Source organism: Callionymus lyra, chromosome 19 (assembly GCF_982586985.1).
Source record: "Callionymus lyra chromosome 19, fCalLyr1.hap1.1, whole genome shotgun sequence".
Lineage (NCBI taxonomy): Eukaryota > Metazoa > Chordata > Actinopteri > Syngnathiformes > Callionymidae > Callionymus > Callionymus lyra.
The window spans coordinates 15,926,867-15,945,977 of record NC_141836.1 but is presented as its reverse complement, the minus strand read 5'-3'; the positions used below and the strand labels follow the sequence as shown (position 1 = coordinate 15,945,977).

The window sequence follows — 19,111 nt, the reverse complement described above, 5'->3', positions numbered from 1 at the left end:
TTGACCCAGAGACAACACAAGGGATACCACAAATACTTTTTTTTTCAAGCCTCTTGGTCATCTTGACCCTGAGAAAACACAACATGTCCCTGGTTTCCAGACGTACATAGGCAGTGGTGGAGGTCGTTCACTTTGACCCAGAGTCAACACAAACACATTTGTTCTCACGCCTTCCAGGTCAACTTGACCCTGAGATAACACAAGGGTTAATACATTGATGTTCGTGACACTTACTTGCATGATTGTGTAACTACCCAAACACACCAAAAAAAAAGAATATTGCATGTTTTTTTTAAAGGAAATGCCAATGGCTAAGTGTTTTGTCTTCGTTTCTGTGTTTCAGGACAGCAACCTTCTGACATTTAACATCTCGGCTCATCACTCCTGGTGGAGCGAACATGGACCCGGGTGTGTGAGGAGCGAGATGCTCCAGGCCCCGGGGGTACAAACCACCGAGGGCCAGTCTTACATTACTGTCATGGGCTGCCTCATGGACTACCAGTACATCGAGGTTGTGCACAGCGGAGCACAGATCCTTGTAGCTGTGAGTATAAATCACTTCAAATGAGTCTCAGACTGACTCAGTCATGCTTGGCAAGTCTGAGCGCGCCCCTGTAAGACACTTGAAAACACCAGCGGAGACCTCTTTTTGGAGTGTGGGAGTCTTGCACAGGAAATATGGAGATCATAGGAAGGAAGACAATGTTTTTGTTTCCTTTCACGCACCAGAGTGCTATTTTGTCGAAGCCGAGCTCCCTTCCTGTGCACCGGTCACTGTTTAGTCTGGCTCCGGCTCACAACTGTCAGCCGCTAACAGGTTCCTCAAACACAGTTATTGTCCGTCGCTGCATGAATCCACCGCACGCTGAAATCCTGTGTAAATACACCGACTCTTTCGTGACCCACTAATCCAGAACATGGCAAAACGTTCTGTATTTAATTGAGACAAATGCATCGGCCTAAGGATTCAAAGAGTTTCCTCGAAATAGAAAAAAAAAAACTTTCTCATTCGAGCAGCACTTGTTATTCCCGTAGGATTTGGGCTGGACTTCATCCAATTAAATTGGTTGCTGGTTAAAAACTGTCCATGACACTAACTATGAATGTATTCTACCTTCTTCATAAGACATTGTAAAGTATGTATAAAGATCTATAGAAAAAAGCTATAATCGTTTCTATAATCATGTATGACAACTCATTTTCAAAGACATGTCTCTAGTTCAACACTGCAAAAAATTTACCAAAAACAGTTTCCTTCAACTGATAAAAATCTGTAAACTAAAAAGAGTTTTCACAACATGATCTGGAGCTTATAATCCATGCGTTTGTGTCTTCTCAATAAGACTATTGTAATAGTTTATTTTTGTGTCTTAACAAGAAGAAGCTGTCTCGCCTGCAGTTAATACAAAACTCTGCAGCAAAACTTCTGAGCTGCTCTAGTAGAAGAACTCACATTTCTCCGATCCTTAAAACTCTTCACTGGCTGCCAGTTTCTTTCAGGATCCACTTTTAAATTCTGGTTCTTACTTTCAGAGCTATTTATGGTCAAGCTCCTCCTTACATCAGTGATCTGATCCAGCCTTAATCTCTAGCTCTTAGGTACATGGATCAGAATCTACTGATGGTTCCGCACGCGCTTCCGGACCAGAGGAGAGAAATCCTTCCAGGCTGTTGCTCCTAAGCTTTGAAAGGATCTCCCTCTGTGTTTGATGGATCTACTGACTCCTTCAAGAAACACCTTAAGATATTTTTATTTGTGCAGGCTATTCCCTAATTTTCTTGGGGCTGCTGTGTTTGTCTTATGTGTATTGCTCTTTTAAAGCATGTATTTTAACTGTATATTGTTTTTGATTGTTCAAGCTCTTTGTGACCCTGGTCTAGAAAGGTGCTTTAGAAATAATTACTTACTTACTTACTTGATTACTTACACTATTAATGATACATTGTCAAAACTCTTCTCCTCCTCTATCAAATACTCACCAACCAAAATTATTATTAACATCACTTTTACTTATATGGAGAAGCCTCTGTGTAATTATAATCTTATCTTAAACACCGGCATCTATACGTCACAATATCAACATTAACATTTATATATTTCGACCCAACCTTTCGGCGTTCCACATAAAATTACTAAATTGGCCAGATTTGGCCTCTGGGCCAGTTTGACAAGTCATCTTACACTTTAGCATTATTTATACCATTAATTAACATTCATTTTATCTATTTTCTTTGAGTCCTGATGTAGATAATTATAATACGGTAATTACATTGCGTGACTTTAGTAACTCTGGCATGGAATTGTAAATAATTGTAAACACTGGGTATTTTAAGCATCAGTTCTTCCGCTTATAATAGATTACAAACCTTCTTATAAGTAGTTACTATAAAACTCTCTTCACGTCTTTAGCAAAACGTTATTAATGCATTGTATTTTCTTGTAAATTCCTTCATAACCCTTTATAAGGTAGACCTTCATAGAAAGTGTTGCCTAAATGTTTCTGGACTGTGAGAGAAAACAAGAGTGACAGGTTTATCTATCTAAACCTTCTTTAACGGAACCTCAGTGTCAATAATCTGTTTATGATGACTTTTATATTTCCATTTGTATTGTAGTGGACTGGTGCTACCAGATCATTGGTAAGAAACCAGGGATCGTATCTCAAGAATCTCCGGGTAGTAGCATTCACTCTTTCACCCCCTGAGGGTGAAGCAATAAAACGACTGACCTTGTGATGGAGCCCTAACTTTAGCACCGAACCTCATTAACCCTCTCACTGTGGGGAGTGAATTGGTTTATTTCTTGCCATGATTGAACTCCGTACAAAATGACTGCCTGAAGTCTAATATGATATTTTCCATCCGAGGATTCATGGGCACCTCTGTGGACTCCCAAGTGAGTTGTGGTGGACATACGATTGAAGTGAGAGGGGAGAGAAAGTTGAGAGAAAATAGATGATAAAAAAAAAGGGAGCTATCCTTTGTGCGGCGGGCTTTCTAGGTCAAATGAAAGGCCATTAAATATTTAGTTTGACCTCAGTGGAGAAGGTTTCATTAAGATGAAAAATGTGCATCTTCTAGCCAGTAATGAAGACGTCACTGTCGTCTATCTGCTCAGATCCATCACACGCCACATGGAAGTCAGTTGTAGATCGCAGGGAGAGTCGATGGTTTATTTTTTATTTTCCCAATCTTGGCCATCTTTTAAGCATCTGTTCCTCAGAACTAGTAGTGCATCTATTAAAGTCAAGTGAATCCGATCAACAAATTTTTCTACAAAATTCTAAATTCACTCACTTTTCTACTCGCCCTCATGTCGACCAAGGGTTGAGATAATTTTCCCAGTAATCTGTTCCTTTTTAGAGTTATAGAAAAACATGTATGTCCATTTGAATGTAGCGACTGGAGCTCTTGTCTTTTCGTCCAAAAATACACATTGAAAATCATCCAAATACCTCCATGGTGCTTCTCTGTAACGTCTATTGTATTGAAGCCTCAACATGAGGAATTTTTCCCAGAAAATTTTAACAAGTCTATATTTTAATTTTTTTTTAGGCCTACATCCTGCACAGACAGGAAGTACGCCAGACTTAAAACATATCGTTGTTTAAGTTTTTTCGGAACAATTCCTCATGTCAAGGCTTCAATACAAGCTGGTCGTCACAGAGAAGCACCATGGTAGTATTTTGATGTTTTTTATTTCTTTTTGGACAAAGATGAAGACAATTGAGCTCCAGTCGCTACATCAAAATGAACATTTTTGCCTCTAACTCTAAAAAGGTATAGATTACTCTGAAAATAATCCCAACCCTTAGTCGACACGAGGGTGCGTAAAAATAAGGAGTGTAGTTTGAATTTTGTGTGAAATTTTACTTAAACTCCTGAGTTATTAAAAGATTAGATGGGTTCACTAAAAAGGTACTTAAACAGTGCTTACCTCTGCCAAGCAGCTTATTCTATTATTTAAGACTAGTGTTGGCTCAGTGCAAAACATAAAAAATCCAGAAGTAGACTCCCTCCCTGGGACTTGAACCGGCCCTCAGGGGTTTAACATGCAGGATTTGCGCCACCAGCGATGTTGGCTCAGCAGCATTCCACTGCCTAGTGTCTTGAAGCAGTATCAAATGAACAGTGACAACACATCAGAATGACTTGTTTTATGACTTGATTATACTTTTGATTTTTTTTTAAATTTAATTTTGGCCTTAGCTCGTGTGTAAGCAGCAGCGCTTACAGGCCATACAAGTGAATGACAGAACCATCACTAATCCAGATGAAACTCTTATAATTTAATCTGATTTTGTCTTAAAATGTTAACAAAATCTTATCAAGTCATCCATTGAATAAAAACGCTGATACATACAAATATAAATTACTTGCATGATAATGCAAAAAATCCTAACAATAGATGGTTGTGTAGTTCAGTTGCATCAGCTTTTCTCTTTCCTAGTGACTCATCCAGCTGTCAGCAGATCGTCGACACTTGTTTTTCTTTTACTGTCTCTAATCCTTCCGTCGTCCTGTCCTGTCTTGCCCCCCGTTCGAGGGTCTCCGCAGGGTTAAACGAGACATCTGGGTTTAGGAAAAATAGCTCGAGGAGTCGCATTGATGGACGTACAGAAATTGAGTGTGTCATACAGTTGGTTGTCAACTCTGCGTTACAATTACTCATTCATTTCTAAATGTTTCACCTTGAATGTTGAATGTTGTCCCTGTTGAATGTCTTCATATCGACGTCTATCTGCGTCACATTTGTTTTACGCCAGAGGCCCCTTTATTAGACGGGACCCTCAAGTCAAAAGGTGTCTTGGGTGGACCCCTGCAATTACATCTTAGGTTGCTGGGTGGATTCATTTAGGTTCTTTTAATTCCATCTGCACAACCACCACATGTCCAACCAACCCACCCACTCATCCAAGAGGTCATGGTTCACCCTTTGATGGGTCCATTAGTACATGTTTGGGTCCAAATCCTGGAGAAGCATCATGCAAATTGGACTCTTCTTCTCTGCTTGCCAACTGGAAGGATTTTTTTTTTGAAGTGGGTTTAAAGTCCAACCCTGACCATGCAGTATCTGGTAAAATAATCGCTCAAAGCCCTGTCGTAGGATGTCGACATCCACTCTGCTTTGTGTCTGCGAGTTTTACAAGGAAGGATTAAACTACTTATGATGCGGAAAGCGAGCGCGTCGCTGCTGCCAAACACATGGGAGGAGAACAACTAGCCTGGATATTGATGCTGGCTACTTAAAGTGAGCCACTGACAACATTAGCGATGATACTTCAAAGTTTGTCAGTCACAGCCAAGAGCTTTGGATGCTAATCTGTTTTTCCGGGCGGCCTCGTCCTCAGATTGCTTTTGCTGAAGTTGTTGTTTTTGATATCGGAGGCACAGAACTGAGTGGAAACACTGTAGCGGCAACATTTTTGCTTGTAAGCTCCTCAATCCTACTGAGTAATGTGTGGGTTTCTAGCGCTACTTGCTGTCCGACCAATCTCTTTGCTATCAATGGTATTTCAAATGCTAAAAAAGAGTTGAATACAATTTAAGGCAATACCGTGGTCCCTGATTTATTGTGGCGGTTACGTTTTGAAAACCCTTCGCAATAAACCAAAGGATGACGGTTTAAATTTCATTACTATATATACTGTTCAGTTCAAAAATGTTCACAGGAGGCTATAGCCAATCCCAGCCATACCAGGGACACAAGGTTCATATAGATGGGAAACCAGAGTGCCTCGAGGAACAAACGCACACAAGCATCGTGGAAAAAACCCCACTTACGCATAGAAAGGACCCCAGAATTGAACTTACAACCTTCTTGCGTTGAGGCTGCTTCGCTAACAGCTGTACTACCGTGCTGTCACAGAAAAATAACTTCAGCTCTTGACTTGCAATTCAATAGGATGCTGTAAGTGCAGCATGTTTTTCGGGTCCCTGTTTAGAGTGAGTGCGTGCCTTCAGACCGTGGGGGCCCGCACTGAACAGGTGGATGAGGTCCCCGCAGTCCGCTGGTTTCCCTTTAAGCGCGCAGCTGTTCACAAAACACGCTTGTCGAGTTTGCAGCAGAGTCTGAAGCCGGCGGTCCGCTTTCTCTTCTTCCTGTTGTGATATTTAAGATGAGAATTCCCTTCAGTTACACTACACTCGCCCGCTTTTTATTCTCCTGACATGGAGTCGCAATCAATAGCGTGATACTTTTGGATCGACACCACAATCCATCACGGCACACGGACGCATGCACGAACCAGGCATGGTCAGGAAGCATCTGCAAAATACCTTTACCTTGCAAAATGATGAACTTTTTTGGTCTCACTTTTTGTACATTTACATTTCCGAAGTTTTGCTCTCTATCATCCTACTTTTCCAAGGGGCCATTTCATTTTCAATGAGTGTTTTGAGGGACCGTCCAGACATGAACATTCTAAATTTGATGTGATATTAAAAAGAGTCTTTGAAGAGTTTTGTGTTGGTTAGGTTGATGATACAGGAGCTTTTATTTTTAAACGTCTAAGTGAATTCATTCTTGGGTAGATGTCTTGGTTCATATTTACAAAGCTTGTTTTCACTTCATCAAATGTGGCCCTCCTCGAAAAAAAACACCCCTGAGCTAGAGCATTTATTTTAAATGTATTGTCTTTATTTACTTATTATTAAACATTACTTACTTGCTAACTTACTTACAATAGAACACCGGTGGGAACTGAAGTTTGGAGGCAACAGTCTCAAATAAAGCAGAATATATTGGAACTTCACTTGTTCAAAAAACAGGAAAACTATAAATTTCTTTATGAACTGAAGCTTTTTTTTTCAATATCAATATTTCCGTCTACCACCACAGTCATGAATTGAATAAAATGGAAAAAATACAAATTTTGATCTGATTAAATATGGATTAATTTGATAAATTCATGACAGATTATGAATATTTGCCATTACTAGTAATAATTCTATTTTCTTGAGGGACAGATAATGTAAAAACGATAAAAATTGGAATTTAAGGCTTAAAGAGAGAACAAGAACAAAATTGGAAGAAAAAAACAAGGTAAAATATTGTAATTTTATTGAGTTTTACAATATGAATTGTCAATGGGCATGTGGCCCCATTGCATGCAGTGATCCCAGGTCTGGGCATCGTGTTTGAAAATCAAGGCATTTGTGGTTTGTAGGAGCAGTTTAAAAAAACATCTGCAGGAGGATAATTGTGTCTGTGAGACTTAAAATCCCTCTATTCTGCGATAACTGCAGCCAAAAGATTAGCCTGCAGGCCTCAGACAGACTCGACAGAAATCTCAGAGGATGGAACCGTGATTTAAGAGTTTAATTAATGACATTAATTTGTAAAATGACCCTTGAGTGAACCAGAGCCAAGTCTCTGCACATCTGGTAGCTTAACAGTGAAAAAAAAATAAGTAGACAGAAGCTTTTTGTTCCGTTAAAAATGGATCCTAACCAAAGGGAGATAAAAGAAGTACAGGTTTTTCTGTATCTGAAAGCTTAATCTACACTGTCTGACCTGCACCGATTTCATAAATCGCTCGTCATTGTCTCATCCGAAATCTGTCTCCTTTCCCAAAAACACGAGACACTCGCACCGTCGTCTTTTCATGTGTCACTCAAAAACCCTTTTCACCCTTCAAGCAGAAACTAAAATAGAAATTCCTTCTAATGTCTCAACTCGCCTGTCCAAGTCCTTGTCAGCCCGGGTCGGTTTAACTTCAAACCACATCCATGACCCTTCATTAATAAAGCGTGCGCTCATGCGTGTGTGTTAAGTTGAACCATGTGGCGCCGATGGTTTAATGGAATAACCGGGTGTTCCCCCTGCTGTTGAAAGCATCTCGTGGTTGACGTTGGCTTCATACATATGCTAATTCCCCTCCATCCCATAATGGACGGGGCGAGCCCCGCAATTAAATCCTGAAGAGAAACTGAATGGGGGAATAAAAAAAAAAAAAAAAACGACAGAAGAGTTGTGTATCTTATCAGTCCAGACAACTGTAGCCACCTCGAGACACATTCAGTTCCGGAACATTTAGTTCATTCTTAATGCGTACAAATAAAAGTAGTTCAGATACACAATCATATTTTTGTGTTTTTTTTTTACGTGGCACAAATGGCTGCCATCACTCAGAACCGTTCCCCCTCTTGTATTGTGCGCCTGGTGTGCGGCGAGGGCAGCGTGCCCGGCACCGATTTTAATTGGCGTGGCAGAACGCCAAATGATGGATGGATGGTTGAAGAGGAGCTATCTCTCACTGGGTGTGATTCCGGGGCTGTGGCAGCCATCTGCTGGGTCCAGTGTGTGTCTCAGTGTTTGTGTACGAACATCTCCCGCGCACCAGCATCAAAGTAACTACAATGACGGTCTATAGTTTTTTTTTAAATACGACTTGTTTAAGTGGATTATTTAGTACTAATTAATCCACTTAAAAAATCTTTAATACTTTGTTTTAGGTTATTTAATACAACTTTATATTCTTTAATTTCAAGGTAAGAAGTCAACATTTTCTCACTCAATAGACGCATTAACACTGCACCTTTTTCATCTGGCTCCTGTTTTTTTTTGCAAATAAATTACACCTTATCTTTGTAAATAATAATACTAATAATAATAATAAAATCCTTTATTATATATGAAAGAAGATTCTTGAAGACAATGTCTTTTTTTTACGTTTCCAGAAGTTAAACGAACAAACCATTGAAAAAATAATAAAATAAATGTATCTATATATATATATATATATATATAAACTTTTACAGAAAAGCGCAAAAGCTACACAAGTTAATTGTGTTTTATAAAATACATTAATAATCATCACATTTCCAGGATAATATTAATGATACTTTATTACAACCGGACAATTTATTTTTATTCTGTTCAATAAATAAGAAGTAATTTGTCCTAGAAAGCGTACAAGTCATATTTCTTTCAAAATACTGTTAAATATACTAGTATACAATTTTTTATATTTATACTGTAAAGCACTTTAAAGAAAACGATTTCTTTATGTATTTATTTTACTAAAAACTGTGAGACAAGTTCAAGGAGCTGAAACAATTGAGATAAGCTCAGGAACTTTACGACGAGATAATATTTCCTGTTCTAAGTCAAAATGTTCCAGGTTTTTTTTTTTTTTTTTAAAAACACTCGGGATAAGTGCTTTATAATGTCCATTCAGCTTAAATAAAATCACTTTCCAACTCATTTCCTCACTCAGTTAACACCCTAATACTGCTCCTTTTTATGTGGCTCCCTCTCAGTAAACCCATCCCTGTATTCTTCATTTTTACGTTGCATAACTTTATCTACAGCACCGGTCATTTCCTAATTATTGTCCTGGGAAAGATGTGTCACTCTTGCTGTGCACGTGAATCTTATTTTAGGCAAGTCATCATTCATGATAGTTACAATAAAAAAAGTTCTTAACTTAAATTGATCAAAAACTCAAAATGTTTGAGTTGAATAAGCGACTTAAATTCACATTAAAAGCAGCTATGAATGGATTAATTCATCTAATTAAAAAAAGCTCCTCTCTGACTGTTTTATCCCTCCTGTGTGTTCACAGCTTCTTGGCTTCGTGTACGCCTGCTACGTCGTCAGCGCCATCACTGAAGAGGAGGACAGCTGTGAGTACAGAATCAACACATGCACACAACAACCATATTTTCACATTTTTTTAACCAACCTTTAAACTCCTCCACGCCAGCTGTACCGTGTCCTTTCACCCCCTCCTCCGAGTCCCCTCTTTCTTTCCTTCCTCTTTTACTTGTGTACTTGTCACCTCAACGCTGTGATGGAAAAATTATCATAAAAATACTAAACTATAAGAAGCAAATGCATATGTTTACGAGTGATAACTACAGGATGAGACAGTTTGAGATCACAAGCTGACTCATCAGAGCCGGGATGGCGTAACCAGAGATGAGCTCTGACGAATGACTCGGATGCTATGACCTCATAGGACGCAGGTCAGAGGTCGACGTGAAGGTCGGACGGTTGGAAGGCAGGAATCACTCTCTCCAGAGGGGTCACCGCGAGTCGTTAATGAATGACGAGAAATGTTTTTTTTTTAAAGCTAACAAAAGATAGACTCCTCATACTTAAAGTTGCAATTGTGGTTTATTTGTGTACAGTTGTAAGCGAGCGGCCAGAAATGAAAGCAGTTATTAAGTGGTCAAATTCCAGACATTCACCGTTAGTGGTCAGCTTGACCAACGAACGACCTCCCTCACAAGGCTGAGCCGTTTAATCACAAGGTGATCCTGAGAGTCCAACATGAAAATATTTTTAACTTAGATTATGTTGCATTTTGCTTCTACACTTACATTGTTGTGAGCATTAACAGTTCATTTACAGATTTTGAATTCTACCTTCTCTTTGTTAGTCCTTTATTATATATGAATGAAGATATATATATATATATATATATATATATATATATATATATATATATATATAAGCTACACTGGCTAATACTTGTTTCTAGAATGCATTAGTAAGCATCACATTTCCAGGATATTTCAAGAGAAATATTCTTTTAATCTATACTTAACTAAAACAAGACATTTATTTTTTATTCTGTTCAATGAATGCCAAGATATTTTGTCTCAGAAAAAAGTAAAAGGTATTGTTTTTTTTATTTTTGTTATATATTCCCATACAATTTTATTATATATTTTATATTTATACTATGTGCTTTAAGTGTTTTAAAGTTCAACTAATGTGTTGATTTAAGTATATATTAAATAGATGTTGGACTCTATTTGATCATCAGTGTCTGTTTGTACAAAACTCTATTTTCATTGAAGTATTTACATCAGAAAATGATGCCCCGCCCACTGAAAACACTTTTTCCCCCTGGTGATGTTTACCATAACCACACCCACTCTACTGTCATAGGTCAAGCATCAAGGTTTGTCACCGCATGTCATCAATCCCTGAAGTCTCCACCTCCAAGCGACTCATTATATAAACAAAGCGGGGCGTGATTACAGCTGGCTGGAGGAGGTGTGAAGACATTATTACATCATTATGGACTCTGCTCTCATAACCTCTTGTTCGCTGAGATTTTAGACGAGGGAGAACTTTATAAAGTAACTACTTCAAAACATGGTCATGATGAGAGACTTACTGCATCTTAGAGAGGAAGACTTCAACATTTGAAACATGTGAGTCAGAGTTGGGTTTTCACATTAGTGTCTCTTTAAAGAAAACAATTTGTATTATTTACGTAATTTTTATTGTCATTTAGTTTATTTAGTTACTTTTTTAATGTTCTAAAGGTTTAATTATTTAGGAGTGAATATTTCCAAGCAGGCTGTAGTACATTGAATACCATCGTTTTCTTGTCTACTTCTGCTCACTCAATGAAATGTCCTCTCACAAACGGAATGGATTTATTTCCAGACGTTCTGTGAAATTATTAGCAGTGGTCTTGAGGCCAAACTGCAGCCAGACAGGTTTATTAATAGTAACTATACCAAGAGTGTTTGATTTTGACCCGATATTGCGCCCGAAGCCATCTTTCCTCCGTCTTTTGTCATTGTAATGATCCTTCAGATGCGAGACACAGACTGGTGCACAATCCTTTGCAAATGGAGACAGGTGCACACACTGGCTCCTCTTCAGAATCCAAAAAACCAGCTAAGGCACTTTGCTGCTCTCATTTCCTTCTATTTGATGTGAGATTAAAGCAAGTTTCTGCGTCGAGCTCCCAGGCTCTGTGTTCGCTTTTCCTCCTCCTACACTCCCAAACTTCTCTTTTAACTGTCTCCATAACTGAGGCGTGAAGTTTTAACACAAGTGTTTTTAAAGTTAAACAAAATGTGTGTACTTGTATGTATGCCAGGAGTAGCTAATAGAAGTTTATTTGATATTCTAAAGCTAAACCTAAAATGCAGTCATCACGATAAACATGCTGTGCTTTCGTTGTCGTTGAAGCCAAATTTTAACTTTACATTTTTAGAGAATTAATATTCTTCATCTTCATCATCAAGATGGTCAAATAAATACTTTTTTTATTTCCACATTTCAACATTTCTATTTACTGTAACTCCTGGTAGGATTCTCTTTTCCAAAAGATTCAAACTCCATCTGAAAGCCAAAATTTGCGGAGAAATACCTGAAGTCAATCATGTTACGTGTGCTTTTTGTAACCATCACTCCTGAAAGATTGATTTAAAAGATCCTGTCCATATCATGTACATGCATATGACGTTAGCAACCAATATTGCACCACGGTCCGGTATCGTGTCGGCATCATATTCACGGACCGACCTTCAGATAAAAGCAGTAAAAATAAATCATATATAGTTTATGTTTCACTCATTTTCACTAGGGTTCGTTTTTAAAATAAACTTGACTTAAACAAGCCTCTTGAAATGTCAAGAGCCACAAGCTAACTTTACTTTGGAGATAAATACCATCTTTTAGTCAAAGCAAAACACATTTCAAACAGTATGAATCAATCATATAAATTGTTATTCTTTCTGTGCCTCACGACCACTGAGTTAATAAATGTAGCGGCAATGATGTGTTTACTGAGAGGGGGTGAGACGAAGAGCAGGTTAGAACGCAGTTTGTGTTTAGCAAGTTAAAACTAATGGTGAGAAACGGAAAATAGAAATTAGACATGGTACAAAGTCAAGCTTGACTTGACAGACATGGAGAGAGACTTACATTTGTGTCGATTTAGGCTTCTCTCTCTAAAGCGAACAACTCTTTGGCACAGTAGTGTAATCTGTTTCAATATCGCAACTAGATGTAAATGTCAGCAGCCCTTGTTTCGATGGTGTATCTTTTCATCAGAGACAGCACCAGTAAGTTGTTCCTCTTTGATGAGTCAATTCATCTTAGCTGTGTCCGTGTGTGTTATCTGCAGGCATGTTTTGTGCTGTACTATGATAACATCAATGTAATATTCTAGCTCAGTAGTATAAGCCTTTTTTGTCTTTTATTTACATAGCTCAGATGGTAGAGTGGTTGACTGGTTGCCTAAGAAGTTGCGGGTTCCATCCCAACTCTAGATGAGATTGTGGCGTTGTGTCCATGAGCAAGACACTTAAAGGGGCAACTAATGTGAAAACCTGACTTTCCTGACTCACTCGCATGTTTCAAATGTTGTCTTCCTCTCCAAGATTCCTCATCATGACCATGTTTTGAACTTATTACTCTCCCCCGTCTGAAATCTCGGCGAACCAGAGGTTACGAGAGCAGAGTCCATTATGACGAAATAATGGCTTCACTCCTCCTCCAGCCAGCTGTAATCACACCCCGCTTTTTTTATACAAGGTGGACACGTCCGGGATTGATGACGCACAGTGACAAACCTCTATGCTTGACCAATCACAGAAGAGTGGTTAGGGACATGGTAAACTAGATTTAATCTCCAGAAAAACGAAAAAGAGAGCTTTGTGCAAACAGACACATACTGATGAGTACAGAAGAGGTCAAAGATCAATTTAGGACACACTTAAATCGACACATTAGTTGACCTTTAACCCTGATCGCTCCTGATAGTGAGCCGGCACGCTGCGTCGCAGCCTACTCCCATCATTGTGTGATTGTGTGCGTGCATGGGTTACTTAGTTTGAAGTGATTTCAACGATACCGTAAAAGAGTTAACTTGTTAATGGTCGACATTCCAGTAGAAGAGAGGTGTTCGAAGGGCAAAAGTAAAGTGGACAGAACGTGGCTTGAGAGACTTTTTTGTCAGAAGACGAAACAAACTACTCAAGACAAGACGAGCGTCTTGCAAATAAGCACATAGGACAGGTATTGCTCTCATGCCGAGCACTCTCGCTCTCTCCGGGGAGACAGATGAGGTGGATCTGAGTGCTCCGGCTTGTTGGCGGAAAAGCGGGGATGATCACGCTCGCAACAAAAAAAAAAAACAAGCTGTTAAACAAGCGACACACACAGTCAGTCAAGGTTAGTCGTCGCTTTTTAGACCCGCGGTACTCACGAGTGTTTACTCTTTAATGTGACTTTATCTCTTCTCCGCCCGAGCAGATAAAGGCTCATCACATGTTTTCGTGTCACTGCAAAGTGTGGATCTCGAACTTATCAGCGTTTCCCAGACACACCGTCAGACCGAGCGAGGGGATTGGGGGGCGGGGGGGATCCTCTTTGTAAAGTAGGTCACGGAGTTAGCCGCCTCGCATCGGGATAAGCTCTCTTTAGCATGTCTGCTAATTATGCAGAGGCTCCTCTGTGCTGAGTCACAGCCCCAGAAAATCCACTGCACCAGACCAAGACACTTCGCGGGAAGAATCTCCATCAGATGTAAATAGTTAATACCATGTTGAAAAGTTTCTCCGTCTCACAAGAAAACGCTTTAGAAACACAAATAATTATTGACGTCGTTTACCATAATGGAAGCAGCAGAAATACTCTTGGTAATGGCCTGGTTAAGAATCTGACTTAAGGCATTGAACTTAGACAAAGAAAAGACATTAGAATGGGTTTAAAATCACAACAATGTTACTCATAATGAGGAGAGTTTGATACAGAATCTTCTAGTAAGTAAGAACTGTTTCGGTCACAACTTATAACTTAAACTTCCTTATTTATTCAAGAGGCGAGAACAAATTTAAAACGGGAAAAACACAGACTGGAATAAATCACAGCTTGTCTTAAATGGATCATACAAAGGTTAGTGTTTTTCTAGATTTTAAAAGTAAATAAATAAGTAAATAAGGTAACATTTACGAGATTCTCACACATTAAATCTTCACTTGACACACTTTTTTAAAAAGAAAATATATATATACAGTATATAAAGTATAATAAATTAATATTAAAATAGTTTTATTTTAAGTGCTTTGCGGTATAAATAAATAAGCAATGATTAACATTTAAATACCTGTGGTTTTAGCCAATTTGATAACACAATCGACTCACAAGTGCAGTAATTTTCCATCAATCATTTATAATAAAAGCATGTTATAAACGTCTCACAAGTATTTGTTAAATATGTCAAACAAACAAAAGCCACTTTCTTTAATACTGTATATAAAAAAACTCAAAACCTGCTGTAACAAGAAAACGCTGACAACGTCAGTCTCGGGAATATCCAAAAGTTCAAGTTGGGGTAGCGATCGGAGTAGAGCTTGTTGGGGGGACTCTACCAACTTGCGATATCTTCCTGCTCTGGAGCTCCTTAAGAGGGGGAGGGGGGGAGACCGCCACAAACCAACTCAGATGTGACTCCTGCCAAAAGAAATCTACAGATGAAGACGAAGACTTGGGGTTGTTATTTTCTAGGAAAAGACATTCATTGCTTCAGGGCTTAAATAGCTCTTGCGCTAGCTAGTTTGTTAGTTCAGAATTTTTGTCATGAAGGGTGAAGAGATCCAAAAGGCTTGTTATTGACATCCTACTTCTGATAGCATTTGTGGTGAAGGATTAAAATCGTTGATTCATATTTCTATGGTTTACTGTATTTGTAGCATTATTTAGACAATAGACAATCAACCGTCTGATTTGAAAAAAGAAAAGTTAATTTTCTGTCAGCGTTGCACATGAGGGATCACAATCTTTATCAACTTATTTTTCTTCCTCTCCACTCAGACTCCTTATCTGTGATTTCTTCACGCTCATTTGTGTATCAAATATCTGACACTCCTATTTTCTCATCTCGGATCTAATGCATTGCTTGGATTTACTTTCTTGACACAACAGCACGTTTGTGAGCATAATCTGAGCACAGATTATAAATTGACGTTTCATCTTCACTCTCATTTGTATGTTTTTTTTTGGGTCTCGACGTCAAACTTCATTTAGATTGACTTCAAATAAAAGCTTTGTGTTTTAGTGCAGCAATGAATAGAGTTTGTTCCCACTTCCTTTATTTCTTACTAATTTATACAATCTTTATTGGCGTTTTTACGTCCATCGTAGCTAAACACGGTTGAGTTTTATATTAAATAAGACGGGAAGAAGATATAATGATTCATAAAATTACAACTTTTCGCCACTTTCTCGCTCAAAATAAACTGCTGTAAGATAAATATAAACAAATATCTCTTGATATCCATAGTCACGGAAAGATTCTGTGCAGAACTGTTGCAAAACCACGGCAGGGTCACAGGAAACAGACACTCCCGAGTCCAACCCCCATGTGGCTCTTTGTGCTCATCCTGTCCACATATCAGTTTCTGCAGATACTTTTTTATCAGAGCAGAAGTCACTCTGGAACTTTCCATGTGTTTGTTTTTTTTTCCAAGTGTAGCTTTTTCACTAATCCCTGCTGTTTTTTATCCTGTATTTTTCGTCTGGTTTTTAAACAGCACTCGTCGCTCCTGGACATTGGACCTTCTCCATATTCACTCCCTCCCTCTAATCCCATTGGCTCCTGTCGGTCACAGTGACGAGCGTGACACTTCTTTCTCTCCGTGTCAAACCCAAAAACCGAGTTTTCCTCCATTTTCAAAAAAAAAAAAAATCAAATTCATCCCTCTAAATTTAGGGGAAGTGGAGTTTTCTGGCTGTTGTGATAAACGACACCGGCTCGCTCCCTTTGCTCTTCACAGTTTGACCTCAGAAGAGAGAGAAAATAAACAGAGGGTTCGAGCGTCAGTGTCGGGCTGAAGGTCATCAGTGTTTTCGAAGCGATAGAAGGAGTTGTGTTTTGACAGCTGGCCACTGTTCACCTGTTTCCCTTCCACGTTAGGCAGATAAACACGTAGCCGAAAATTGTTTTTGTCTTTTCCAAGCGTGAATGCCACAAAGAAAGCAACTTCCCTCTCTTTTATTTTACATTATATAGACGTTAAAGAAAAATAATTAAGGATAATAATTTGACTTAAAATCAAAATCATACATTTTATTGCCTGTGTTGTAAACACACAGTAATTAAAAAAAAGAAAAAAAGAAATAATATTAATGAAATTAAAAGAGATTTATCAAATCAAATAAAAGACATTACCATAGAAGGACATACAAAAATAATACATAATTAAATCCGTAATATGTAAAATTGTGTCACATTGTTTTACATAATTTATATATTCATTTATTCATTTCATAATTTGTGTATAAATGAGTTTAACTTCCGCTTCATGACTCATTTAGAACCGCTCTCTATTATTTTAACAGTGTTTTACTTTTGAGTACTAAGAGGAACTCACCAGGAAGATAAAAGCAATAAACTTGACACACCAAGAGCCTTTATCCTGTTTATTTAAAACCTTTGTAACGTGGCAATGTTGCAAAAGACAAGCCAAGACATATACTGTTATACTGTTCTGACACTAGGGGGAGCCAGAAACAACGTTTTAAATTTCACATGTTAGTGCCTTAAAGTTGATTCAGTTTAAATATTGTAGTCGGGTTCTAGTCGTTTTCTTCTTGCAATATTGATTATTGTGAATTTGGTAAATGTAAAAACAACATATTTTGTGTGTGTACAAGTAACAACCTTTTTTTTAAAGCACTGAGAACATGCATGCATCCACCAAGGACTCGATTTAAGATGGTCAAAGCAAGTCCATGGTTCAAGAAATAATTTGCCAGGAATTGAACTTACGCTTCCATTAAAATTGATTTATTTTAGTTCAGCTTGTTCCAAATCGCCGCAAGCAGCAGCGGTTAGAAGCCATACAAGTGAATGCAAAGATTTCAATTTGAACTACCAAGCTCCACCGAAAACTAATACTTCCTTGTCTCCCTTTTTTGCAAACGTTCATCCTACAAATGAAAAGCTAGTCACTTGTCCGTCTCAATAAGAGCGATGTTTGTGCTTTCAAAGATGTCGCGTGCGGGGGTTGCAACAAACGGCATGAAAGCCTCTAAAACTGGTCTTGTCAGGTTTATTTATAGTGAACACCTCATGTTTCAAACTCCATTAAACTCGGCTCCGCGAGAGCTCCAAACGTCTATAGTTGGCCTGAAATAAAACTGGACATTAAAAAGCCCAGACCGTCACGCGTGTTGTGACCCATGAAGAGACGCCACCGTGCAGCGACTATAAAAACCATCAAAGGAAATAATGCGACGTGCCTTGTATCTTCCCTCGCACAGCTGTCGATAAAGTTTAATTCTGAGTCGTTAAATGATGGATAAATCACTTCAAACGTCACACGCTCTGGTCGTTGTTTATCATCTGTCATTTTTTATTTCTCAGTTCATCTGTCTGTCTTTCAATTTATCACATATTTTTGTGTTTATTTTCTTTGTTTTCAGTTGATTTTATTGGTGGATTTGACCCATTCCCACTCTACCATGTCAATGAGAAACCATCTCATCTCCTTTTAAAGCCCATGTATCCGTAAGTATGAGCATTCTGTCTCCCCCCCCCCCCACCTCACCAACCCCTGCCATGTGTTTACGTCTCCCATGTGTATCGCTGATATCCTGACTCAGCAGGAAGTGACACAACCCCTGCATGTTCACCCATGGTTTGAGTCACGTCTGAAGCGAGAAGCTCTCGGTGGGCATGCTACGTCCTGTCTTAGGGCCTCCAGGGAGTGAGGCAGCCTTTCATTTGAGCGTCACTCCTCTGTTAGCGAGGGCTGATAACCATGTGACTCAGGAGGGAGGTAAAAACAAAAAAAAAATCGATGAATCAGTCAAGTTGTGAAATTTTGATAAGAGTCGGGACATTCTTCTGGCATCCATATTTCATTAGCTCATGACAGACCAGTCAAACTCCTGGAGCGACGTTTGTTCCACCGCCTGCTAAATATATCTCCGCCGCCGCACTGATGGATTCATTTATTCCTCGGCCACTTTTCGCTGTCAAGGTGACGAGGGGTCGACCGCACGCATTCACTCGAAAATATGAAACGACAATTTCGACAATGGTCTCGTTTTTTGTATTGTCAACACTTCCGGTTCATTCCTCAACCGAGTTTCATCCAGAAGTGCCTCCGCCTCGCTGTTATTGTAATGTGGTCGCTCGCTCTGTTTTTCTTAAAAGTCACTCCCTGAAAGTAGTTTTTTGAACAGATCCTTTAGCTTTTTTTAGTGTTTTAACCAAAGGTGGTTTTCAAAATTGTAAACCGACCAAATAATTCAGAAGAAAGTTTTTCTTTAAACACTTTAATTGTGTCTTCCAATGACTAAAATGTATTTTTTTTATTAAATTAAATGGAAGTTAGGGTGAAA

General features: G+C 38.7%; 1 protein-coding gene across 2 annotated transcripts in view; it reads left to right on the top strand.

The window, feature by feature from the left end:
* LOC148059721 (sodium/potassium-transporting ATPase subunit beta-1-interacting protein 3-like) overlaps positions 1-19,111 on the top strand; it is a 45,430-nt gene that overhangs the window by 23,792 nt on the left and 2,527 nt on the right. The window contains exons 4-6 of one of the 2 annotated variants that reach the window (XM_087782053.1): positions 344-544; positions 9,570-9,630; positions 18,188-18,272. In XM_087782053.1, coding sequence (XP_087638179.1) covers positions 344-544; positions 9,570-9,630; positions 18,188-18,272 — 347 coding nt within the window. The remainder of the gene's footprint in view (positions 1-343; positions 545-9,569; positions 9,631-18,187; positions 18,273-19,111) is intronic. The other variant, XM_087782054.1, reaches the window with a different exon arrangement.